The sequence below is a fragment of the Podarcis bocagei genome, assembly GCF_964188305.1.
Source record: "Podarcis bocagei genome assembly, chromosome: 4".
Taxonomy (NCBI): Eukaryota; Metazoa; Chordata; class Lepidosauria; order Squamata; family Lacertidae; genus Podarcis; species Podarcis bocagei.
Window position 1 is genome coordinate 24757473 of NC_138128.1, and position 25956 is coordinate 24783428.

At 43.8% G+C, this 25956-nt stretch overlaps 1 protein-coding gene across 24 annotated transcripts in view; it reads right to left on the reverse strand.

Annotated features, from left to right (window-relative positions):
* The window catches only part of MBNL1 (muscleblind like splicing regulator 1), a 183877-nt gene that overhangs the window by 8478 nt on the left and 149443 nt on the right, over window positions 1-25956 (reverse strand). For 7 of the 24 annotated variants that reach the window (XM_081190435.1, XM_081190426.1, XM_081190437.1 and 4 more), the window contains 8 exons: window positions 25675-25782; window positions 20732-20932; window positions 15355-15612; window positions 13402-13455; window positions 12260-12413; window positions 7982-8017; window positions 7011-7105; window positions 22-96 (listed from right to left, as the gene is read on the reverse strand). In XM_081190435.1, the coding sequence (XP_081046561.1) occupies window positions 40-96; window positions 7011-7105; window positions 7982-8017; window positions 12260-12413; window positions 13402-13455; window positions 15355-15612; window positions 20732-20932; window positions 25675-25782 (963 nt within the window). In that variant the 3' untranslated portion in view covers window positions 22-39. The remainder of the gene's footprint in view (window positions 1-21; window positions 97-7010; window positions 7106-7981; window positions 8018-12259; window positions 12414-13401; window positions 13456-15354; window positions 15613-20731; window positions 20933-25674; window positions 25783-25956) is intronic. The other 17 variants (XM_081190427.1, XM_081190428.1, XM_081190447.1 and 14 more) reach the window with 10 other exon arrangements.

Sequence of the window (25956 nt, forward strand, 5' to 3'; positions counted from 1 at the left end):
AAGCATACTTGAGAAACTTACTGTTTGATGATTATATGTCTACATCTGTGTAACATACTTGTGGCTAGTCAGATGTTCGGCAGATATTATGGGTATCTATTGAAGAACAAAAAAAGGAATGTAACCTGTGAATAATGCGTTCCACAAGAATGCATGATTTTTTTATACTAACAGCTCAGGTGAAAGATGGTGGACTTCTATATCGCAACAGCATGTTAACAAAAACACAGGTATCAATTTAAATAAAAATGTTCTGTTAAGTAGTATATTGACCAATGTTTAGTAATGATTACTGATTGTTTAGAAAGAAGGATAAAATTAACAGTTAAAAGTTCATGCAGTGCAATAATTTCAAAAGTCATTTTTGTTGGCCTACACATATTTATACGGTTTGGGGGACTTTGCCTAACTCGCTGTGGAAAAATTTGGCAACCTTTTGGCCCATGCATTTTGCACGCTCAATTTTAAGATACTTTGAGCCAGATTCGTTTTGTTTTGTTGCAAATCATTTCATTTTCTGGTTAAGCTGTGCTGATATTCAAGCGAAAGGCATATTGAGAAACTTCAACACTCAGAATATCCACTCCAGAACTGAACTGGAATAAAATCTCAAGTACATAAGCTAATCATGCACCTAAGAATCATATACTTGTTTCCATCTTTGCACTGAAACAAACACACACACACAAACACATTTGGTGGGGAGGGGCACATATCAAATTTAAATATCTTCCCAAGAATAACCTCCTAATGAGGTTCTTGGATTTATTCCCAATATATTATTCTCCCAGCTGGGGGGTGGGGGGCAGTACGTCTTCCCCAGATTCCTAAAGACTCCATTTTGGGCAAGTAAACTTAGCAAAGCAAGAAAGAGAACCATCTATCTCTATTCTGGTGTCATACCTTGGAAATGCCTTTCCAGTGCAGATCCACCTAACTGTAGCCTACTAGCAAGTAAAGAGAATCCTTTGTTGCTGGCAGATGAGTAGTAGGGACTGTTTTGACTTACTGATTATGGCCTGGTGCTAATATTTTGTTTTGACTACAGCTGACACTGTCTGGATCTTTTTTGTGAATGGCATTTCTGCTTTGAATTTTATAAATATTGCCCCAGGTACCTTTGTGCAGGGGAAGTTATTTATAAAAATAAGGCTGCAATTCGAACCTGACTTACCTAGGAGCAAGCCCCAATGAATTCAACAGGACTTACTTCTGAGTAGACATGGTTAGGACCACACTGTCAAGTGTCTTTCAATTGTGGATTAAAAGTATAGAATTGTTAGTATCCATATTAAATTTCTCCCAAAAGGGCCTAATTTTCCGTAATATGGAAAGTAAAGCTACATGGAGTGATATTTTGTTATGAAACGTAGCGTTTTGCAACATAACATACACAGTTATTCTCTCTCTCTTTGCCATTTGAAAGAAAGTCTTCAAATGGTGCATAACTTGGGAGTATTCCCCCCCTAAAAATCAATACTTTGAACTATAGTTGCAACAATTAAAACAAACTCAACTTGGTGGGATATCGATTGGTGATTATAACTGGGCCTTCTTCTTTGTGGACCAGCAAAATGTCTCACTGAAGGGATGAGGTGTTGCTCTTCCGCTGCTGGCAGTGGGAATCCTGCACAAGCTGGGGGCCAGAGCCATTAAATATAGGAATATGCAACCCATGAATGGCCTGGGCCTTCCCAAGATGTGGTCTGAACAAAGGAGCATTTCTTTGCACTTCAAAGTCAGGAATGCAAGAAGCTGCCTTATCCTGAGTCAGACCATTGGTCTATTCAACTGAGCATTGCCTACACTGGCAGGCAGTGGCTTTCTAGGGCTTCAGATGCCAAAAGATGGCCTCTGGGACTAAACCTGAGGCAGAGCTATGTCCCTTCCTCAAAATGAAGTCTGAATTGGCTCAGAAAGGATAAAGAAGGACCTACTCACCAGATGCAAGGTTCTGCACTATGGTACAGTGGTACCTTGGTTGTCAAATTCAATCCGTTCCAAGAGTCGGTTCGACTCCCAGAATGGTTCGAAAATCAAGGCGCGGCTTCCGATTGGCTGCAGAAGCTTCCTGCACTCAATCGGAAGCCGCAGAAGCCACCTCGGACGTTCGGATTCCAAAACATGGAACTCTCACTTCCAGGTTTGCGGCGTTTGGGAGCCAAAACGTCCAAGTACCAAGGCATTCGGCAACCAAGGTATGACTGTACTTTGTTCAACTACTCCCTCAAGTCTGCAGTGTATAAACTTCCCGTTGGCTGTTATTCAAGTATATATGCTCTCCCCAGGGAAGTCCGCCTGGCACCTTCATTATATACCTTTAGGAACCAGGCAAAAATGTTCCTTTGATCGATCTTATTGACCTCCAACACTCTTTTAGAATGTGACTTTTTTTTTGGGGGGGGAGTTATTGGGTTACTGCTTTTGGTTTGATTTTATATGTTGTGGTCTTGTAGTGAACCGCCCTGAGACCTCCGGGTATAGGGCGGTGTATAAGTTGAAATAATAATAATATCCACCAGACAGGTCAGGAGATGGGAGAATGAAGAGCTGTGGCACATCTTGTAACCGAGTCCCACATCCCACCCACCAAGCATGACTAACTGCCCCCTAGCCACATACTTGATCTTTAGGTGTACTGTATACATTTGTACAGCACATTTTTTGTGCGTGTGCACGGAAACATGTGCCAAGTGTAATTGAGCTTCTCGTACCATTTGTTTTCTACGGCAGCAGGAGAGGATGTTGCACCCAGCTGTGTAGAAGCTTCAAGAGCAGTGCTGTTGAAACAGACCAAGGACCTTGAGCACTGGCAAGTGACGACAGAGGGGCCAGTTCTTTTTTTAAAAAAACAACAACTTCTGCATGCATGCACATTGCGGGAGGTGGGGGTGGGTGGGCTATTTCTGGTGGCTTTTCATTATGTCAACAATGCTTACATACTATATACATATATGGCTCATATATGCATATACTGAGGGTTGGCTGCGGAACTTGGCTGCAGTGCGTTATGAAGACCCAGAGAGATACGCATGAAATGGTCAGATTGCACAACGAAAACAGAATCTGGCTTGGAAAATGCATGGGGGTGGGCAGTGTCTTTTTAAAATACAGAAAAGTTACATTATCATCTGTGGAAGGGAAAGAGGATTTTGCCAGAGGTTTTACATTAATGATCCTAAAAGACATTTAAAAAAAAAATTTTTTTAAGATGGCTGAACTGTTTATCAACCAATTCATACTAAATCGGGGGGATTCCTGATATACAGTCCTTTGTTTTGTTGCTTATGAATCAATCATAATATTAGGATTTGGGGCCGCTGCAAAGGCTGTGGCAACAGTCCCATGTGGGGGCCTGTGGGGGCCCTTCAGAATGGGCCATAAGGGATGGGCAAGTCTATCAATTCCAGTTTTTTAAATTCAGTTATCCACATTTCCACATCAGTTTGCAATTTTTTTTTAAAAAAAAAAGGCTCATGAAAATTCACCACCATTTTAGTGCGAATCTCTCCTAACATACATGTTTTTGTATATTGTATATTTTTATATTTTCCATACTGTAATGAACTTCCATGTGCTATTTTCATGAATATAAGCATTTTTATGCATGCTTCATCCTAGTATATGCATTTCTGTACACAATACTTGATGGGAGCACCACATTGCAAAATTCAGAGAAGTGTGAATTTTGAAGACTGGTTGTGTTTCAGTTTGCATACTGTCTGGGAATGTGCCAATGTGGCTGCTGTTTTCCTTTTGGTCCTTAACCAACAGAAAGGGCACACACCCGAGGTGCAATTTCCCACCACTCCTCTTTCACTGACATTACTGTGTGGAGTCTTGATGAGGTTGGAAGCAAGACATCTCACCCATCCGTATGCTGGGGATCATCATACAGAAAACAGAAACAACAGTTGCCATTTCCAGAGCACATGCGCAAGGAGGTGCCCTGTGCAGAGGTCTGTATCCGTGATCCACTTATGCTGAACTTTTAATTCTGGCATAAGCAATACCCTATCTGCGAGAGGCTCATGGCCAGCCTTTCAAGCAATATTTGAGAGGAAAATGCTCCATCCTGGCTAAGCCAGTCCCCCCAAAAGGAGCATTTAGGGTGAGTGGCAGAGGCAAGATGGGACAAGGGGAAGACTTGCCCCTATTCCAAACTCTGCTCAACTGGGTCACACAACCATGCGACCCAGCTGATGTTACACTGCCAAGTCTAAACTCCATTTTAAAAGCTTGCTCTCCCTCTTGACGGCCAGCTCACCTGACAGTGGCCCTGCTCCTGAATGGAGTCTGGACTACGGATAAGATACAGCTGCATAACTTACACCTAATTTACATTGGCTTCCTATCGTTTGTACTGCTCTATGAACTTCGTATCCCTGTTCCGTTAATTCTCCTTCGTGCAATGCCAACTGTGTGCGTGGGGAGGGAGTACATCAGGGGAGCACTAACTGGACTGACAGCCTCTGTCTTGCTTGACAGCAGACGTTTGCGGCAGGGACCTTGCACCGCATCCTATTGAGAACCCTGCATGATCAGTCTATGCTGCACGAGAAACCAACACAAACAGCCCATTCACCACAGACATTTAGCATGGGGGGGGCTGCAGGAGTGGGTCATTGGGAATGCAACAAGGGCGAATGGGTCTAACAAGCATACAGCTGCCTTGTGCCCCTAAGATTGGAATTGTTTGATTGAGAATGTCTGAACAGGGCTGATCAGATTCTGCTTTCCTATACAGTGGTACCTCGTCTAGCGTCCACCTCGGTGAGCGCCCGTCCTGCCGAACGTCCACAGCAAACCCGGAAGTACCGGAACGGGTTGCTTCAGGGTTCGCCGCTCGCACATGCACAGAAGCACAAACCACTCCACGAGCGTGTACAAACGTGGCACTTTGTCCAGCGTCTTTTTCGGCCAGCGACCGCGACTCCAGAATGGATCCCGGTAGCAAAATGAGGTACTACTATACAGCAAATGTGAAGCTGCACAGGTGAGAGTGGGAGAGGAACCATTAGCAAATGTGCATGAATCTGTTGCCATAGCACCTACGGTCTTTGTAACCACTCAGTTTCAACTGAGGCATGAGCTGTTTTCTGCAGTCCCAAGGGTATGCTTGCTTTCAGCTCCCTACCGTTCATCTCTCAGTTATTCAGCAGCATCAAGTGCACAGCTAAGGTGAACCTCAGTCTAAGCAGGTGGGTTGCTGAACCCACAACATTTTGGAAGATGAGGGGAAGGATCCCCCAGGAATGGAAAAAGTAACTCTTTTTACACATGTAAGGTTCAAGCATGGGGAAGGCAGAGCATGCTGGCCAGCAGCATTTAATGGATCATCATCAAGTGTTTTGGAAAGGCTATGGCCTGTCTTGATGATGATTCCCTAGAAATCCTTTTATACGAATTCTCCTGCGCTCAGCTCCCAGTGTAGCTGCCAATGTGGTCTGCCTTGAATTTCCCACTTTCCACGCAATGCATTTATCAATGCAAGGTGCAATGCAAACTAATAATGCATTTAGGAAGGAAGTGAAAGCTGGTTCATGTTCAAACACTCTAGTCTTAAAGGGTGATCCTTTATTGTCTGAAAATGTTCACAGACGTGTTATTCTGCCAAAGAAAGCAGGGGGGACAGAAATAATGGAAATATATATGCAGTGCCATCAATGCAACCGATTCTTCTGCTGAGCACATGTGGAGCAATGGATGGCGCAGTGGCAAAAGTGTAGAACATCTGCATTTATGCTGATTCATGCACAACAGTAGGGTCCTGCGCATATCATGGCTGCAATTCAAAATTTACTAGGGAGTAAGCCGCCTGAATATTGCAGGTCTTCTTTCCAAGAAAAGATTAGCAGGATTGTATTGCACACCATGTTCTGTGGCCCAAGAGAATACCCTTTGATTTTCTGGCTTGCCTATGCAAGAAGTCCAGGATCTTTGTTCTCGCATTGGCCAACCAGGAAGCCTTGCAAGCAGGACCTGAGTGTAACAGCGCTTTGCTCACTTGTGTGGCAAACAGAATGGTTTTATCCAAAAGCTGACGGTCTACCATTCATGAGCTATGAACTGTGTGCTGCGTTGCCCTGAAATATTGTCTATTTAATCGTCAAGCATCTGCGCAAACATTTGAATCACTGGCTGTGTAACTGATGGTGGGATTAAGAGCCATCCAAATGAATAAATCACATACTTAAATTTGAGTCAGATTTGATTCTAAGTTTGATATCTGAAGCGTAATAGTTTTATTACTTACTGGCTTGTTACCATGTTTCTGTTTGTTGTAATTATACTGTCCAGGCAGAGAGGCAATTGCGATAGATTTCTAAGAGTAAATGTAATCTGGGTTGCAATGGACATGGCTGTCAATCCCCTGACTGATTTGAAAATTGAAAGGAAAGCCACAGTGCTATAAAAGCTTAAGCATTCAGATTTTGATAGCTTCGGAACATTCCAGCCATCAATAGTAATGATTTTATTATTACTGTGTTCCTGACCCTTTATTCCAGGGATGTGGGGACCCGTGGCCTTCTAGATTTGGTTGGACTCCAGCTCCCAGAATTCCTGGTCACCGGCCATGCTGGCTGGGGTGAGCGGGAGTTGGAGTCCTATCCAGACTCTAATCCATCACTTAACAAATGCTGGTAAAATTCTATGTACAACAAAACAAAGTACTGTTGCCTTGAATTCCTTCTATTACCAAGCTCTCTGACTATTCTAAAAACAGATGGGGAGGCAGTGGGTCCTTGCTATGCTGAGTAATTCTTGAGAGAGATTGTGCCTAATATTTTGGTACCGGAAATGGAGATGCAGAACCTTTCTGAGCATAGGCAAAAGGCTAGTTAAGCTATGCTGCGGATCTCAGGGAAATGTGTAGGCCAACAAGAGGTACGAACGAACAAAAAAACGAAACAGAACGAAAGGGGGGGGGGGACGGACAAAACCCCATGCTTCTGAAAAGCACTGATTCTGAGTTATGTTTTAAGAAACAAAGCTGTAAATTAGCAAACCTGGTTGGCTGTGGCTGCTGTAGCGAAGGGGACGCTTGTGGCAGATGTTGCTGCTGCAGACACAGTGGTGGGCGTACCGCCGTGCACCATGGGAACTTTCGGGAGGAAAATCATATAAGCAAACATACAGGAGAGTGTAGCAGTATGGGAAACCATGGCAACAGTGGCGGAATCGTCGAGTATGGTATTTATATCAGCAGATAAGCCGTGGGGACGAGGTATCACCACCAGCAAAGTGACATGCAATCGCAGAGCAAAAAGCGGGACAACATTCCGGAGAGCGAGGAAGGAGGGGAGGGAGAGAGATGAAAGAGGAGGAGGAGGAGAGAGGAGGAGAAACGCTTGTTACCATCAAATCACGGGAATCAACACAATCAAGCTCAATTATTCCAGTTCATAGTCAACCAACAAACTAGACGTAACCCCCTTTCTTTAACATGTCACGATAACTATTCCGCCACTGCCACCCGTCTCTCCCTCCCCCCCCTTTTTTTAACCGCTCTAACATTTCATAATCTCCTGGCTTGAAATTCTAGTTCTGGATTAACTTGCACGAAGTATATAACTGAATGTTTTCTTTTCTTTTCAAAAGAAAGAAAGACGCACAACAGTTTCTAAAAAACTGGAACTCAGAGTCCAGTCAAAATCCACCAGAGCTGCTAAGGAGATTGTGGCATTGGGGGGGGGGGTTGGCGGTGTGTGTGTGTGTGGGGGGGAGATAGGGCAAGGGGGGGATGTGTCACACAGCCACCTGGTCTGCTAAACGGCTTCTAGGATTTCTGAGTCAATTAAATAGAAGCAAGTGCATTTAATTGACAAGTTGTTAGTGCAAGGGGAAAGGGGGGAGGAGGGGAAATGGATTGGCACAATAGCTACATGTTAAAGACCCAGCAGTGGATTTTGAGAGTCTGTGAGCTGCTAAACAGATTTTTTTTAAAAAAAGATAATCAAGAAACAAAGCTGGCACCTACCAACACTTGTAGCGGGTGTCATGCACAATATTGAGCCTGCCCATCATGCATTGCAACAGGAAGGTGGATTTGCAAAGGGAAAAGAATTAAAAACAACCCATCACACGTGTAATTAGGAAAATCTCATTTGAACAAAGAAGAAAAAATTGGTTATTATGGGAAACAGTGGCATGTAACCATCAGCACAGTCAACTCAAACAGCAAGGTGGTGGTCAATTAGAACTAGTCTGACATGAGCAGGGCAGGAGGAAAAGCAGATTGAACTGTGTGCTGGCATTTTGATTAAAATGAGCTAGGGCAGTAAGGGTAATGAAGGCTCTAACAGCATGAGAAGAAGCTTGAGTTGTTGGTTTTTAATATCACCAATTTTAATTAATCCATTCCTTACTAAGTGCGTAAAGCCTGCTGGGTCTCAAACTAATTTCCCTGAAAATTGGCTTAAATTATCATTCTTGTTTTTAAACCTGCAGGACATTATTGGATTGTGATACTTCTCACTTGTACGGAGATCTAGTGCCTTGATTTCAGATATTAAATCAGAACTACAAAAGTTTGCAACACTGCGTATCAGGCAGGTGCCACCCTAAATACTGGCACATGCAGGATATGTTAGGATAATTTAGGGGCGCCATTGCGCCCCTGTGATTCTCTACATATGAGGCTACATGCACACCTAAATGTAGCATTGGCCCCATCCTTCAATGGATGCACATTTAGTGTGATGTCTGCAAGTGGAAATGCACCTGTGAGAGCAACGCACCCTTCAATATATGCAGATTCAAGAGTGATCCGAGCTTGATGGCATCTATGTGCGGGCAACCAAACACACAAAGGTGTTCTATGCTGCTGAGATCCACACTAATTGTGGGTTCTGCATCTGGGGCTGTGCGAAGAGAGCACTCTGTCAGGATGGAGGTCAACTGTTCTCACTGCCCCCTTAGTAAGCAGAAGATGTGCTGATACTTTCTGCAAGGGGAAATGTCCTGGATGTTACTATAGTGCCCTCTGCAGATTTCTCTAGCAGTTTTGCAACTAAAGAAGTCAGTGGGAACAAACACATGCTGGAATTACAACAGTTATTGGCAAACTGGTTTTAAATTATATAATTTTCTTGTATCTGTTGCATACAATTACCACTACCATACAAATGAATTATGATATTCGAAGTTGCTTTCGAAATTTTAACTACTAAAAAAACTTTGTAAATGATGAGTCACTACTGTGTGGCATTATTAGTACTAATCTATTTTGAAGGCATTGGGCTGGATCCAGACTGAGTTGAACAAAGATCCTGTTGAAAGGAAGGGGACAAGTTTGTCTTGACTTAAATCCCACTGATTGCACTGGGAACTAAGTCCACTTACGTTAGTCTGGATGCAACACAGGGTTAGCCACTGATATGGGCCAGTTGGGTTTTTATGAATGGATATAGCTTAGCTGCTTTTCTCTGGACTTAGCAGGACAGCATAACCCCCTCTCCATCAATTGTGTGCATGCAAACACACACATCTTCTGTGAGTGGAGTTTTGCTGATGGAGAGAGCGCTCCTGGTTCCTGCTAATGAAAGTGAGGATAAAATTTTGGCCAATACCCCTTCACTTTGTGGCTCTGAAAACTGTTCCACAGCTTTTTTGGGGGGAACCCCCTTGGCCACTCTGACAGGTGGTACAAGTGACTGCAAAAGGGAGGCAGAATTGGAGAAATTAAGCTTCAACTCTTTTGTTAGTGGAGGTCAAAGCCCTTGCAATCACAGAAGGAATATTTCTATGAACAAAGGGCATTGGGTTGAATCTATTGCAACTGAAAGGGCATATTTTTTCCTGGCTCACCTCTGCCTCCACTTCCCTTGTGTTTATTCTTTAATTGTCCCTTGAGATTGAGACCTATCTTCTTCTTTTGACAAGCATAATGTGCACATATTATACACCATCAGCATTATCTGTATTATTGTTGTTGTTGTTTTTATGCCATTTTCACCTACATATTATTAGTTCTATAATCTGTACATTTAATTTACTTGTACATATGTAATGAAAAAAGCATTTGCTTTTCTTCATAATTATTTACTGAAATTTAACTACGCATGCTTTCGGTTTTAATCTTAGACTGACATTTTAAACCAACACACATTCTTGCACAGGGTTTGCAGCAAATGAATGTAAGGCAGCAATGAAAACCTGTGGTGCAAAAACTGGCAGGAATGGGGGGGGGGGAGACAGTTGTGTAGGACCCCTTTGTTTATCAGTAATTAAAAATAACACCCCTGTTATTACATTCATCACCTTGACTTTAAAAGTTTTAATTCACTAATCAAGGTGTAATTCAAAACTTGCTAATTCAAACTTTATCTTCCATTTCCCCCCCAGCTCAAGACAAAGTTTGATTTAAAGTAGTAAATGGGGGAAGAAACCCATTAGAGTCCCTCAATATTTCTCTAGCAGAATTTAGCACACAAAGAGGTATGTTCTCATTAGGATACGAAACAGTTCATTTCACACAACGACATGTGAAATAGTGCCAACATACCATTCCATATATTTATCTCAATAAATGCAGTAAGAGACCAAGCAGGCCAGATCTTCCCAGAAGCTAATATTATTGTTTCACTCCTGCTGAAGCACTGGGAATCACAATGGAAACCTAAGCGAGTTTTTGCCATTGATTTTAGGCGGAGCAGAAATGGGTTTAGCAAGGACTCTGTACCCTTTAAAAGAGATTACGTATGACTTTGTCATCCTCACCTGAACACGTAATCACCAGTTTTATGTGCAGCGCTTTGCCCAAAGCACCCGCTCTTGTGCAACTTTTTACACAAAATCAATGGTGGCCCTGGGAACATCTTAGCACCTTCTCACATGTTACTTGCATGAAGGGACAACACAAAATACAAAGGGGCTATGGAGCCATGTGTTTAGTCCTGCTCCTGAGATCCCCTCCTATCCTCTCGTGTGTTTAGGGATGAAACATCTGCAGTGGCGAGCCTTTACTACCTGTGTAGCCCCTGGAACCCTGGAACTTAGAACCCTGTGTGACCCTGGTTATTCCTTGGCATGTAGGGGTGCAAGGAAGCAAACAACCCTTAAGTGGGATGTAATGGTCAACTTCGCAGGAATGTTTAAAGTGGGCTTTAAATAACTGTGGAAGTCAAGTCCATGGCATGTTAGAGTGCCACCCTCCTTTGGGGGGAAAATGGGACTGGAAAGCAGGTGGCAGTGTCTCTACTAACAGCCAGCACAATGGGGGCCCCTGCTCTTGCCCAGGTACGCCACAAATCCAATGGCTGATATCTGTAACACTGGCCATGCTTGAGCGTTCTTTCTGGGGTTCTGTCTCAACTTTCCTTTCCTGTTAGGCAAGGTGGTTGGGTGAGTGGATTAAGGGAAATTCGTATCTTGATTTGTATACGATACAGTAGCAGGGACAAAGCAACCCAATTCTGCCACTGATCCTTCCGGCAGGGATCTTCCCAATGGACTCTCCAGTTTAGTTCCAACTTAGGGATCTCAGGACATAAATTCTAGGAGCACAAAAGCACCCGAGTGCGTCTTCTTTCAGACTAAGTGGTGGTGGAATTTACATTCTGAACTTGACTTCCTTCAGCAAATGTTTTATTCTGGGTTGTTTTATTTGACGTTTCAATGTGTCGTAACCCGCTTTGAGATTTTTTCCCTTTAAAATATCAAGCGGTATAGAAATGGATAATAATGGTTGGTCTCGCTCACGATAAAATCAACGGCAAAGCTCCAAAAGGTTTGTGTCTCTCCCCACCCCCCAGTAAACAATTAAAAGGTTAATGGGTCTTGTCTTCCATAATAGGCTTTAGAAGGCGGTTACGACATACAGGAATGATTTGTTACGCAGTCTAGAGCAAAGGGGTCTTACAACAATTTTTTATATATATAAAAAAGAACCATACCAAACAGCTGAAGAGAGGTGAAATGGAGGATTAGGCAAAAGAGGCACAAGGGGAAAGACTTCAAATGCTGTTTTTGAAACGTAAGATCACACACTTTGAAGATGCAGATTGTCACATTAGGCCAGAAAGCACCCAGACACCTTGCTTTCAAGACAAACATATGCAGAATCTGCAGTTTAGCAGCAAGACTGTCTTCCTTCCCTACTCACAAAGGGCCAACCCTGCGGGGATCTCTGTCCCTTGGCTCTCTAGCTAGCAACTAATCCTTAGCCTCCGAGGCCTGCTAAGATATGGGGAAGTCCTCCTGTGACCTTGGCTTGTGCCTGGCTCCCGCGCGGGCAGAGGGAAGCTGCGTCACTTACCTGGTGGAAGGAAGGCTGTATGCTGTTGCAATTGCATGTTTGCAAGAGCCTGCTGGTATTGGAAGATACCAGTATTAAAGACAGCTGTGGCACCATTGGTTTTTTCAAGCGCAGGCCTCTTTGGTAATGGGGGGAGTACAGCTTGAGGAATTCCCTAATGGAGGATGAGTATAAGATAGCCCAGGTTTTTTAATAAAAAAATAAAAATAATGAAGAAAATAAAAAGGAAGGTGGGGATGGAGCAGGGAGAGAGAAAAAGAGAGAAAAGAAACAGAAAAATCAGTAGGAGGAACAACCAACAGGCACCATCCTTTTAATATATATATATATATCCTTGAGCAAGCAAGCAGCGTAGCGGACTTTACTATTCAAGGAAAGGGCAAAGCTGAAGATTTAAAGTAAGGAATATTTGCCCTCCAAAATATGGCATTGTGTAGTGACAGTGCTCGAGATCTATACACTAGCATATTTCTACAATATAAAGCTTCAGGTTTCTAGTAAGGAGGCAGCAATACCGGGGGTGGGGGTCGGGGTGGGGTGGGGTGTAAATAAAGAAAGCTGCACTGCTAGCTCCATGAGAATTGACAAGTAAAAGCCATGTTAAAGAGAAATCTTAACAGAGTGAATGAAACAGGTTAATATAATATTAGAAGTTTACTCCCGCAAACCCCAAAAGTCTTAACTACTCATGCAAAAATAAAAATGTACCATTCCATGCTGGTACTTCTTCTTCATTTTTTAACATTGCATTACAAATGTTAAATCTACTTTAAGAATATTGTTAAGCCATGCCAACCAAACCGATACAAATAGATATATCTCATATATATTATATACATTTCTTTATATATATATATAAATATATATTTAAAATCCCATCTTACTCCCTTTAGAAACTGCTATAAGGTAGTTAAACTGAATGTGGGCTTCCTACATCCTAGGGGACATGGGCTGAAAGATTAAACGGCTCAATTTCCCCATGAACGGGATCAGGAAACCACACTCAGTTCTTTCTCCCCTTTGAGCTTCAGTTACTTTAATAACAGGAAATAAGGAATATTTACTAATAGAATTTAATTTTTTTTTTAAATGCATCTACAGTAAAGCTACATGCCAAGCTAAAAGGTGAAAGGTCATAGTACCAGGTCAAAGGTTGCCTCGAGGGGTCGCTTCAGTGATTTGACAGCCGACTGAGTCTTAATTAGCAGGCAGCGAGCACATGATGGCAATGGGCCAGTGGGGTTCAAGCGCATTAACATAAACAGCAAGCAGAGGTGCATCATGGGGGCAGCAGTGCATTTTTGGGTAGGTGAGAAAAAACAAATAAAAAACAAATCATCGGAATGCCATATACAACGAATAACAAGACTAAGCATGCACAATAAAGGCACTACTGAGTTGTTATTGTGAGGATACACCTCTAATGTAGTTAATTACAAACAAGATACTCTATAACAGGGGGAGAAAAAAGGGTGAAGGAAGGAGAAGAGAGTGAGAAAGAGAGTCTGCCTTCTGTATTTTTGCTCAAGTATCCATAAGCACAGGGGGAAAGGCCTCTCTCCTGTAGTCCAGCAGTGTGCTATGAAGATCACACAACAACGTTTCACATGAAGTAGTATTTTAATGGTCAAATCATGTAGCTATGTAGAAAAATATATAGGATGACACTAACAGCTAAGCAAAGAACGGAGAAGGGGCCCATTAAAATAGCTATTTTGGCTTGACAACCCCGCCATCACATTTTTAAGCAGTGCGCGCACCAACTAATTCAGCTCCCTGCCCCAGTATGCTGCAGTTTAGCTACTCCATGTCATGGTTAACTTCCCAGTTGTGCAATTATTCGTTACACCATAGTTATGTTTAAGAGAAACACAGTAATAATAATAAAAATAAAATGATTTCAGGCCCCTCAATTCAAGTTAACAGTCTTGCTGTTGGGTGTGCCTGCTCCTAAGTAGTTCCAGACCCTATTGCCACCCCCTCACCAATTAAATCATATATTTTAAAGTTACTGTGAAACCTCATACAGGGAAAGAAGGCCCAAACCTGAAATATTTAATGCATATCTATTCAGTGACGTGTACGTTTTAGACAAGCAATAATTGGAATATGCATATATATTTCTCAGGGTGTGTCCAAATGAGCAGAACTCTGGATGTTACTTCTCTGCTACCAAGACTATTATTTGTGTGTTACCCATCTGAAACTCAGGCTTTGTCAGGGTTTGTTCTTCATGTGAAATGTTGCATTTGTGCCCCTGCAACAGAGGACCCACAACAGCTCCTAATAAGATTGTTTCCCCCACCCAGCAAAAAAAGTTGGAGAGGGACCTTGGTTTTGTGAAATAGTTGTGTTCTGGAATCATGAAATAGCCAGTTATGACCCGTTATATTCAGGAAGGAATTAGCAGACAGCATTTACAAGGCAAATAAGATGCACAGGGAGGGTCGTGCAGATTTGTCATCAGGGAAAAAACAGAAATAAAAACTCCAATGAAGAAGATGGAAGAGGAGGAGGGAGGGGGCATATTGTGCAGGAAGTGAGGCAAAAAAAAAAATGTACCTCTTTATAAAGGCATATTATCTGTTGAACATAGCACAGGAAATGAAGCAAAAGGAAATGGCAGATCGTGAGATCTGATGAGGAATGCACCAACTGCTTGTGCAATTCTTACGTCTGAAATGCTGCAGAAAAAACTGCCGATATGGACTGATCCTGACAAGCATATACATGCATATCAAAAGCTATAGATGGGCAGGTATAAACGGATGTGTGTTACCATCACGCTAAATGCCTGTCTCTCGGTACATTCACAGGCGCATGGCTAATGTTATGTACATCTGGGTACATACATATATACACAAGCCATGTACACACGGAAAGACTCTATGATAAATTTATTTTTTCCTTTTTGAAGGAGAACCTGAAACTACTTAAGAGCAGAAGTGGCATCACATCCTTGGAAGCTTACTGGAATACGTAAGGAATGGGATACCTGAACAATAATATCTTCAGCAAGGAGAGTTAATACATTAATACTGTCCTGCAGCTGACAATGTTACTGCTTTTGCAATCATTTCTTTCTTTGGACTCACCATGGCTGCTGCAGTAGCTGCTGCCTGAGCAGCTGCTGCTTGGTTGACCTGGTACTGGGCAGCTTTTATCTTAGCTTGCAGGTGTGCAGGAGGGTGGAAATATTTGCACTTTTCCCTTGAGCATCTCCCTTTGATGTAATCCATGCAGACGGTAACGGTGTTGTCATTGGTATCAATCATTGCACTGTCGGCAGGGTGAGCGAACCGGCAATCGTTTTCTCCTCGGTTACAATTGCCACGCTGGTACTCTCGGCATACCTGTGGCGGGATTCAAAAGCAAAACCAAGTTACAAAACCTGATCTGGGAAAAGTGACCTAGATCACTTTGCAAGGAAACGTCAGGTGCACCCTGGCAATTGCACATTGTCCCACCTTGTGGCTGTTTTAAAAGCAATGGAATCCTATGCGTTTTAAGTCCTCATATTGTTTGAGCAGAAAAAAACAAGCATTTCTGAGGCTGGATGGCCATCTGTCATGGATGCTTTAGCTGAGATTCCTGCATTGCAGGGGGTTGGACTAGATGACCCTGGGGTTCCCTTCCAACTCTACAATTCTATGATTCTATGCTGCAAAACAATTCCCCTGACTGCTGCCATTACACAGCTATTAAAACTTCAGTTTCTTTCGAGTGAGATTCTTTAGTTGCAATCTGCTTTGCCTTATTCCTAAATGCAAAAGCAGAATTAACAATTTCTAATTCAGCCAATTGCATTTAGTTCTAGCTTTGAGGTGCATGACCTTTCCACGCATTTTTTTTGTTCCACCTAAAGCTTTGTCAGCACACATGAGCAAAATATATTAACTCTGCTATTCCATGATTTTACCACACGAGGGGGCGCAGACACACGAAATGCTTTTTCAGTGTCTACGTTCCCTCCTTCCCTGTCAAAGTGTGTTCTGTTTTTATAGTTTCTCACATCACTTTGCTGCTGCTTTCTTTCACTAAGGCTGCACTCACGCATGCAGAAAGGCTTAATATTAAGAGAGAAGGACATAAGGCAATGTGAACACCTGAAACCTTTTTCCAATTACCCCAGGGACATTTTTTTTAAAAAAAAAACCCTGTGAATTGTGAATTCGTTCTAGATGAAAGTCAAGCAGCAAGGGGCAACAACATCTTTAAAAAGTGTGTTTTCCCACCGCGAGCCTTTTCATTTTAAAAGCAAAAAGAGCAATGGCTGGCCCCAAGGCAAATAGCAGGCAGGCAGGAGCATGTCATCAGTTAACTTCAAATGGTATCAAGTGATAAGTAGCCCGGTTGGTGCGTCCAAACCTCGCCACCCTGCCCTGCCCTCTCATTAACCCGGTCCATGGGAGCGATGTCCTTGCTAGGTCAGATTGAGGGCCTCACACCTTCCCTGCTGGAACTCCTGCACCCACCCCCCCCCACTTCTGGGCCTAGGACAAAAGCGAGCATGGCCAATGCCCATCTCTTTTAGTGCCAAAGTGAAAGGGGTTTCTCTTCACATGAAACATCTGAGGAAATTCAGGGGGAGCCAAAAGAATTTGAGAAGACCAGGGAAGTTCTGCACATCTCTTGGTTCCTGCTGAATTTCACACCATGAAAGTTTGGAGGCTTTTCCTCAGGTGTTACATTCAGGGACTTCTGAGGGAAGCCAGAAAAGTTTCAATAAGATCTGATATATTTCTTAAGGTGGGGTTTTTTAGGGGGGGGGGATTGGTTTGCAGAATCCAAATGACTTTCCAGTTGGGAAGGTTTGGGTTGTTGTTAAGTTGTTGTTCCTATTCTTCTTCTTATTATTATTATTATTATTAGCCCTTCACCCTAAGGCCTCAGGATGAGTTAAACATTAAAACATAATATTTAAAACGGTTTAAAACAATGAGAGGTGGGTTCTAAAAATATACACCTCAAGTTTATAAAGCCATGGTAAAGCCAGTGTGGTGTAGTGGTTAGGAGCGGTAGACTCATAATCTGGGGAACCGGGTTCGCGTCTCCGCTCCTCCACATGCAGCTGCTGGGTGACCTTGGGCTAGTCACACTTCTTTGAAGTCTCTCAGCCCCACTCACCCCACAGAGTGACTCCTGATTCCCTGACTCAGTTCACTCCTGTGAAATGGGAACAATAATGAGATAACTCACAGGGCTGTTGTGAAGGCGGACTGGGCAAAGACTGCCCAGCGTTAATGTGTCTGGGAAGGGGTGGGGGTGCTGAGGGGGCAATCAGATCCAAAAATAAGAGCTGCTGCCTATTTATAGTGGGGAAAGAGTTTTATGACTGTTGAACAGACAGCGCTGATTCATAACCAAAACAACAGTTTTGAAAGGCTGGCTAAAAACAGCGGCAGCAAACTTCCAAAGATGCTGCAAAGACGTTTTGCCCTAGAAGGACAAAAAAACCCTCACTTAGCTGGTTGGCTGACAGCAGTTTTGTCTTTGGGAGCTGCAAAAATGACAGCGGAGCCAGCAGAGTCCCACTTCGCCACTTAACACACAGCAGAACAGGAGCCCCGCTCTGGAGAGAAAAAAGGCTCTCTGAACTCTGGCAAAACAAACAGCAGCAGATCGAAAATCGCCTAATTGGCCTCGGAAAAAGAAAATAAAACCACCCCTAGCCGTTTCTCTTTCGTTGCAGCTCTTTCCTCCAAAGTCTGATCAATGCACCTGTCCCTCCACAGGCCTGGCTCATACTTTCAGCTCTCCGAGTACCCAATCAGCGCAGCTCGCCAACAGCAAGTCAATTAATTTATTATTTTTTAAAACAGGGGCTGGTGTGGGAAGGGGAGAGATATATGCACAAATGGAAATTAACTGGACTGACCTGGTTCAAAACTGAATGTCTGAAACGACGCCACCTTACAAGAATGGCATTTAGCACTTTTTCGTGAGTGGAAAGACTGACAATGGATTTTACGCTTTTCCTTGCAAGGTAAAATAGCAGCCTATTACGGTTGTAGTATCAAGAAGCATCTTAGGACATCAGAGAACATGGTACCGACTCCATCCTCTGTTATCTCTTTCCAGACCAGTGGTATTATTATTTTTTGTCCCTTTCTGTGTGTTTTAAAACCTGTATGTGCCATGTAAATCAGGCCTTTTTTTCTGGATCTTGGGTTCTGCCCCACGCCCAGGCTCCAAATAGTCTAAAAAGGCTGTGCAAAATTTCACAGGGGATTTCAGTGATGCGAGCACATGCCTTGAGTGCAGAACAATCTCTGACATCGCTATCTAAAAGACCTCCACCTGAGACAGAGGACAATTGCTGCGATCCAGAACAGACCATACTAGGCTAGACAGACAAAGAGTCTGACAGGGGATAAGGCTGTTCCCTACATCCACAGTGTTATTATTTTTTATGTATGTTAAAAAGTGATTCTGACAGCCTCCTTTTCTACCCACTTTTGGCAGCAAGCAGAAGGTAATGATCTTACCCCAGAGCACAGGGAGACTTTATAGCTGAAATAGCACAGATTACAGCTAAAGACCCAGACGTCCCATTTCCCCATGCAACTAGCCAATTTCTCCTCACAATTCACAAGTAATAAGGTGCTACTTTGGAGATTTTCCTTATGGGAATTTTCGAGAAATTGAAAGTTCCTTCATGCAAGCAACTTTAGCAAAATCAGTTTTCTCCCTCTGGCTTTTTTTTAAAATGTACATTGTACAATTTTTCTTGCTATGTAAGAATCAACTTTTAGAAGCCAGGAGGAAAAGGAGAAACAAATGGGAACTCTGATGCGAGATGGAAGAATGGGGCACTTCAGCAAACATCTGGGGCTACATAAAATGTGGGTGTTGACTGCTTGTGCAGCTACAAACCAGAATCTGAAGCCATGGTTTGAAGTGGTTTTGAAAAACCGTGATTTGAACTGCCTAGGGAGGAGTGTAACCTTTCACCTCCACTGACAAAACCATGGTTTAAGCCAGTTTGCAAACCCTGTTTGCAATATGACAGTGAATACAGTGGTGCCCCGCAAGACGCCTTGCAAGACGGAAAACTCGCTAGACGAAAGAGTTTTCCGTTTTGGAGGTGCTTCGCAAAACGAATCTCCTATGGGCTTGCTTCGCAAGACGACAATGTCTTGCGAGTTCCTGCTGGTTTTTTCCCCTTTCCCCCCTTTTTCTAAGCCGCTAAGCCACTTATCAGCTGATCCGATCAGCAGATAAGCCGCTAAGAGCCGCTAAAAGCCGCTAATAGCGCTAATCCGCTAATCCGTCAATGGGCTTGCTTCGCAAGACGAAAAAACCGCTAGACGAAGAGAATCACAGAACGGATTCTTTTCGTCTTGCGAGGCACCACTGTAATATCCACCATGGGGCAGAGTTTATAACTCAGAAAGCTAAACTGTGATTTTTTTTTGCTGCATTCTGATTTTGTTTGCTATGTAAAGGATGATTTCACTGGGATAAATTAAGCCAACAGACCATGGTTGGCACTAACCATGATTAAGCATTATGCCTGCATCCATTTACGGACAATTCAGATAGTGCCTAGACCAGCACGAAGAAGGCTTCATTTGTAACTTAGTTTTTTAGCGCAGTACCAAGCTGCAGGACAAGGCTGGCTAAGGGCCCACATCGCCACTGATGTCAGAAGATGCTGAAAACTCTTGTCAGACTCCCTCAGATAAGGAATTGTTGAGGGCAAAGGAGAGTATCTGCTATAGCAGAACAACATTTGTTAGGGATGTAGCAAAACCTGATAAATAAAAAATATGAGACCTCATACAAGATTCTGGCAACAGGCGTAGAATAGAAATGAGAAAGTCTGTGGAAAATATGCTGGCATCCTGGTATGATGGTAATACTACTGATGCTCAGAAACTTTTACTTCCTCTAGAGTGCTCTAGACTGCAGTGAATGGGACTTAGGGAGGGATTATATTCCACCCTTGTCAGCCATGAACTCCTGACAAATATTCCCATTTTACAGATGGGGTACTGAGGGTCAACAACAGTGACTTGGTGAAAATGTGTGAGGGAAGGAGTATAAAGCAATTTGCACCCTAAAACGTTTGGAGAGCTTGGTAACAACCCCTCTCCCCAAAAGTGCTAGATTTTCAATTCTGGATAATCATTGTTTGAAAAAGCATTGCTTATTTTGTCAATTGCCAAAGATTAAGGAGGGGTAGTTGGTGCCTTCTCCTGCAGAAGTGCTTCCCCAAACCCACCAGCGAAACAGAATAGCAGCAGGCTGCAAAACAAGCTCATAATATCATTTGCAATTCCCCAAGTTATGCAGACACAGGGCTACATTATTACATCACCGTCTTTGCAAAGGATGTTCCCCAGGGTCACAGAACGACGCCTTTCTCGTGCAAGGCGTTTATGGGGTGCTACCACTGCAAGACTAAACAATGCCGATCTGGGTGGTCGGAAGCTTTGCAAAGGGAAATCGTAACGTGTCGTTTCCTACCTCCAGTCTGTCTGTCCTCATTAGCTTTTGTGCGGCTGCTGCTGCAGCAGCAGGGACTGGCATGCCAGGATTCCCCGCAACCAGCATTGGCCCTGACGGCAGGATCTCTGCTGGGACCAAACCAGGAGAGACAGGCCCCAAGTAGGGGTTAAAGGCTGTTGAAGCATTGGTGGCTAAGCTTGGTGCAACTGAAAACATTGGCTGGAGTGGGGGGGGGGGAGAGGAGAAAAAAAGAAGTAAATATTAGTCAGACCATCACATCAATAACACTATACATACAAAGCCATATTTGAGACAGCGAGCCTGCGCTCGTTATCATTATATTCTGAAGGACTTGCACACATTGGCTTGGACCCAGCAGTCACCTCTATGAAGAGAAAGGCTGCTTCTGCTCATGGAAAGCTTTCGATCCAGTGTTGATCCCACTCACGGAAGTATGTGGAGGCTATTTTTGCTGAATCTCCCCTTCCCCTACAGAGACTCCGCCCCCATTCTGGCTGGCTCTTCGGCTATTTTGGGTGGTGGACAAAGGACAAACCAGTCCATGGCCAATGGACCTGAAGCCTCCAGTGAGTTGAAGTGCAGGATAGCCACAACTCATTGAGTGCCAGTGACCATGACACAGATGCTGCATTGGAGAAATCTGCAATGCACTGACCGGAGGCACTGGAATTGGGTCTGGTCTTTTAAGCCACTGTTTTTAGCCATGACTTTGGTAAAGTCGGGAAGAGGCCGGGAATGGAATGAGCACTGCCGCAAGGCCACATTCTCTTGTTGCTCACAACTTAACAGCACCCGCCTGTGGCACACAAGAGCCCCTATCTGCCGCTTCCCAGTGGTGTTCTGGTGGTGATGGGAACAATGGCATACAACGTGAGTGGTACAGGAATACTCACAGTGGCAACATATCACATCACAGCCCGCCCACCCCTGCTTTTTAAAGGGGTTCCTACCCCCCACTATGATCCCTAGGACAAAAAAAACTGTGAAGAAAGTTGCAGTGCAGACAAGGCCTTGTCCCATACTGTAATTTATTTATTACTCTATTAATGCACCCCTCTTCCTCCTGCTGGAGCCCAAAGCAATGATATTTAAACACAATTATCATAAAAGTAATTAAAAAATTATCAACGGAACAATAACCTTTTCAGCGCCAAAAGGGCAGGCAACAAAAACCTTATCTATTAAAATGAGCTGCTAACATTTTAAGTTGACGCCTAAATGCTGGCAATGTGGGACAACCGTATCTCAGGATATGGGTTACATTTGGGGGGGGGGCGTGTATAGCTGACAAACAAGAGCAGGGCACAATCCCTCCTCTCCTCCAGGGAATAGCTTAGAAATGAGTATTCACGTGCAAAATGCTCGCTCCTTCAGGGAAAATGCTATTCCATTCAGAACAGGCTGTTTCCTCAACTCCTGGACCCAGGAAGTGCCTAACCACAGGACCACCATTTTATCAGAATTCAGACTGAGTTTGTTGGCCTCCATCCAGCCTGGCCCTCTCTCCAGATACTGGTCCAGCACCTGAACACTCCCTCCTGATTCACATGTCACCTGCATATTGAAGGCACCACACTCCAAATACCACCTCCCAGCAGTTTCATATAGAGATATCAAATATATGACAGGAGTGGGGCATGTGGGCATTCTTTTAAAAAATAAGAAAATGGCCTTCTGAGGCCAAGTAGAGCCTTGTGTGTTTAATTAGGTCCACAGGCTAGATGTTTCCATTTCTGGTCTGGGTTATTACTGTCTATTCTGACTGGCAATAGCTCTCAAAGGCGGAGAGGGAGTAAGATCTTTCCCAGCTCTGCTACTTATTAATTGGAGGTGCTGCAAATTGAACTTGAGACCTTCTACATGCATGTGCTTCATCCTTTGCTGTGGCCCCTTAACATCATGCTCTCAAGTAGTTCCTTCCTGAATAGGCCACCTTCTCCTTAGGTAATCGATACGGCCCACAATTTAGGGCTGAAAAGGAACTATTCCCATCCATCAAAAGTGTATCATTTTCTAGTGCTTGATAATAATCAGACCGAGGCTTAGGAGAAGTACGTGGGACAGATATGGAGGAGGGAGCTTAATGTGAAAGATGACAAAGCAATGGTGTGATCAAAGGCTAAGTCAGGAATGGGTAGGCCAGCTCAACACCCATCAGTCCCTGCCAGCAGAGCCAATGGCTAGGGTTGATGGCAGCTTCTAGCGCAACACTATTTGTAAGGTTGCAGGTTTTCTCTTCCTGGGATAAATGAAGAGGTGGAATGTGAACAAAGCCGCTGTTCTGTGACAAACCCCCCGACCCCTGATCCAGCATGTCTTCTTAATGTTAAACATTATTTTCCCTACGAAATACAACAGCCTCGCTGCCTCAGGTTCTTCCTACTCCCATCAGTGGAATGTTATATGAGCCCTGTTCACATCGCCACATCCAGGGAGAGCAGGAGGAACGGCAGGCAGCACTGGGAAATTTTAAGAGGTGCCTTAAGGGCAAGGAATAGGCTGATCAGCTAAACTGCTAGCTCACTGGGTCACAGGCAATACATTCAAGAATCAACAACTACGGTTACTGCTATCGATAGGACGTCCACAAATTTAAATTTGGGAAGCAGAACCCAAAATACTTTAAGTTGCAGTATTTTGCTCTTAAAGGGAGTGGGAAAAAGAAACCCTACTGGTTTTTCTCTATTGTAAGCCAGCAATCTAGGCTACATAAACCAGCCTCTGCTGGTGTCGCTATTTCTGCCACACTCCCTGGCTTCCTATTAGTGGACCGAGTGGGCGCCACTGTCTGTGATTTGGCCTCTGTCCTCCCATGTGTACCTGCCTGTGTACCTACCACTCTCCCTGCAGTGCAGACAAAAGGTGTGGGAAGTAATGGGAGAATCCAGGGGCTGCATGCATGCAATAAGGCTGAGGGACACATGTTGGCTACCCAAGCCCAACCACAATGTGTAGTCTGCTGAATAAGCCTTAGAGGAGGAGGAGAAGGAAGAAGAAACATGCTCCTAGACTTGGCTAGATCCTTAGCATCCACCAAAAGCCACTGCTCAAGAATAAACAAAGAAGCATTCATTGACAGCTACACCGACTCTCCCCAGCCCTCCATCTCTGGCTGTCAGCGAAGCTTCAATGGACTAAAAGGCAAAGTGAGATTTGGAAGCATTTGAGGTTTAGTAATTAAATAAAAAAGTTCAAGCAAGACTTGAAGGTAAAAATGGAAGTTTCCAATGGCCCAGGACAGCATATCAACAGCCTGACTAGCCTGGGCCAACAGCTGAAGGGAAGCAAACACCTTGCAAAACCAGGAACCAGATGAGCTGTCAAAACATGCCTTCTCTATTTCCAGCCAAAGCTTTTGCAAATCTTCCCAGTTAGGAACTGGGAAGCACTGGTGCTTGTTCCATGGGCTGTAGCACCAGGATCTTAGGTTTTCCAAAGTGTGGCTGCCCATACCAGCACATTCAAGAAAGAAATACTTGCACTAGCACAGCATAGCACTGTAAAAAATTAGACCCTAAAAATGAACTCAGTTTGATGGAGTGTGTGTGTGAACAAAAAGGGGAATTCAAATTGTTTGCATAAGCTGAAAAGCCAGCCTTTCCAGTAATGCAGCATATGAAAGAAAACATTTACTGCCCATATTGACATCACTTCTCTTTCTCTGCACTGAGGAATATTTAATAATAATCTAAACAGCATTTCCCTATGGTACACAGTCAGATGGATAGGGCACGATCAAGAAAGTTAGCATGCTGCAAGAAACGCAGCAAAGAAATAGGAACTCATTCATTCCGGTTCCAATGTCTGCTGAGTCACTGTGTGCTTAGTGGCCAAATCGCTAGTTAAAATTCATGTCCTTGACTCCCTGGTGATAATGCAATGTCATCTTGCTTCATTTTGCATGGAGGCTGCTCCAGTATAAAGGATATTTTATTTTATTTTAAAAATTGATGTCTTGGTTGTAGCACAACCAGAAAGTCCTCCCTTTCTAAAAGAGATGTGCTGGTGGAGGAGACACAATGCCTAAACATTCTCTTCCTGGGTCCAGAGCAGTGTACATGTTTGATGCTTCTTTACTTAAGCCACCATTCCCAATATTCTTTGCCCAGGATTCTCGGGTTGGAAGCACACACCTGCGAGTTGGGCACTGCAGGAGAATTCCCCAACTCAGCCCGGCGGTGGTCTATGGTAGCAGTCAGTGCAATGCTATAGCTCAGGGGTGGGGGACCCTTTTCAGTCTGGGGGCTTCATTCCCTTCTGGGCAACCTTCTGGGCGTTGGATGGGATGGAGGCGTAAGTGGGTTGAGAGATCAATGGAAAGTTTACCTTTGGATAGTAGGGTAGCTTCAACACATCCCTTTGTACCCTCCATTCAGAGAAGCAAGAAGAAGTTCCAAGGACACATTCCAGTCAGGGGGAAACAGTCAAGGGGGTGGGGGTGCAAGGCAGGACCAGCCAGTGGTGCAACTGGGAAGGGTGTGTGACCTGGGAAGAGTCCCAAGGACCAGAGAGGAGCTTGGAGGGTCACATTTGGCCCCTGCGGTTCCCTAACTCTACTATACATGCATGCTCAGAAGTAATCTCCATAGAGTTCAATGGGTCTTATTTCCAGGTGTGTATAAAACTGCAGCCTTATAAGACATCCCCCCCCCCCGCCCTTGGATCCATAGTAAACAAAGCAGCAAACCTAGGAGTCAACACAGTATGAGAGTTAGGGTAAGGGGCAGTCATTAAACTTGCAAGCTGCAAATTCCTGTCGTCTAAAAACCTGGGGAAATAGAGACATTCATCCTGCAGGATAGTCAGCCCAATCTTGAACACTATCCCAGGATAACAAACTGCACACAAACCCCTAGGGTAACAGTGACTTCTGTTCCCAGATCTGGGACACACCTGTAACCGAAACATACATTTGGGGACATTTTTTTTTAATTTGTTACCATATATTTGTATTGTGGTAGTGCTGCTGTTGCGACCCATCTTAGATCAGTCTGCGACCCGGTAGTGGGTCCCGACCCATCAGCTGAAGACCATTGGTCTAGGGCTCTCTAAAGTACAGGAAGTAGAAAAATGGACAATTGTGATAACTCATGTAAACAAAGGAAGATATCCTCTAAGGCTTTATAGCGAAACTGGGAGATTTTAAAAATTTGTTGTTGTTGTTGTTGTTGTTGTTGTTTGGGGGGAGAACACACCCTGGCCTTGTAAACTAAGTAGCTGGT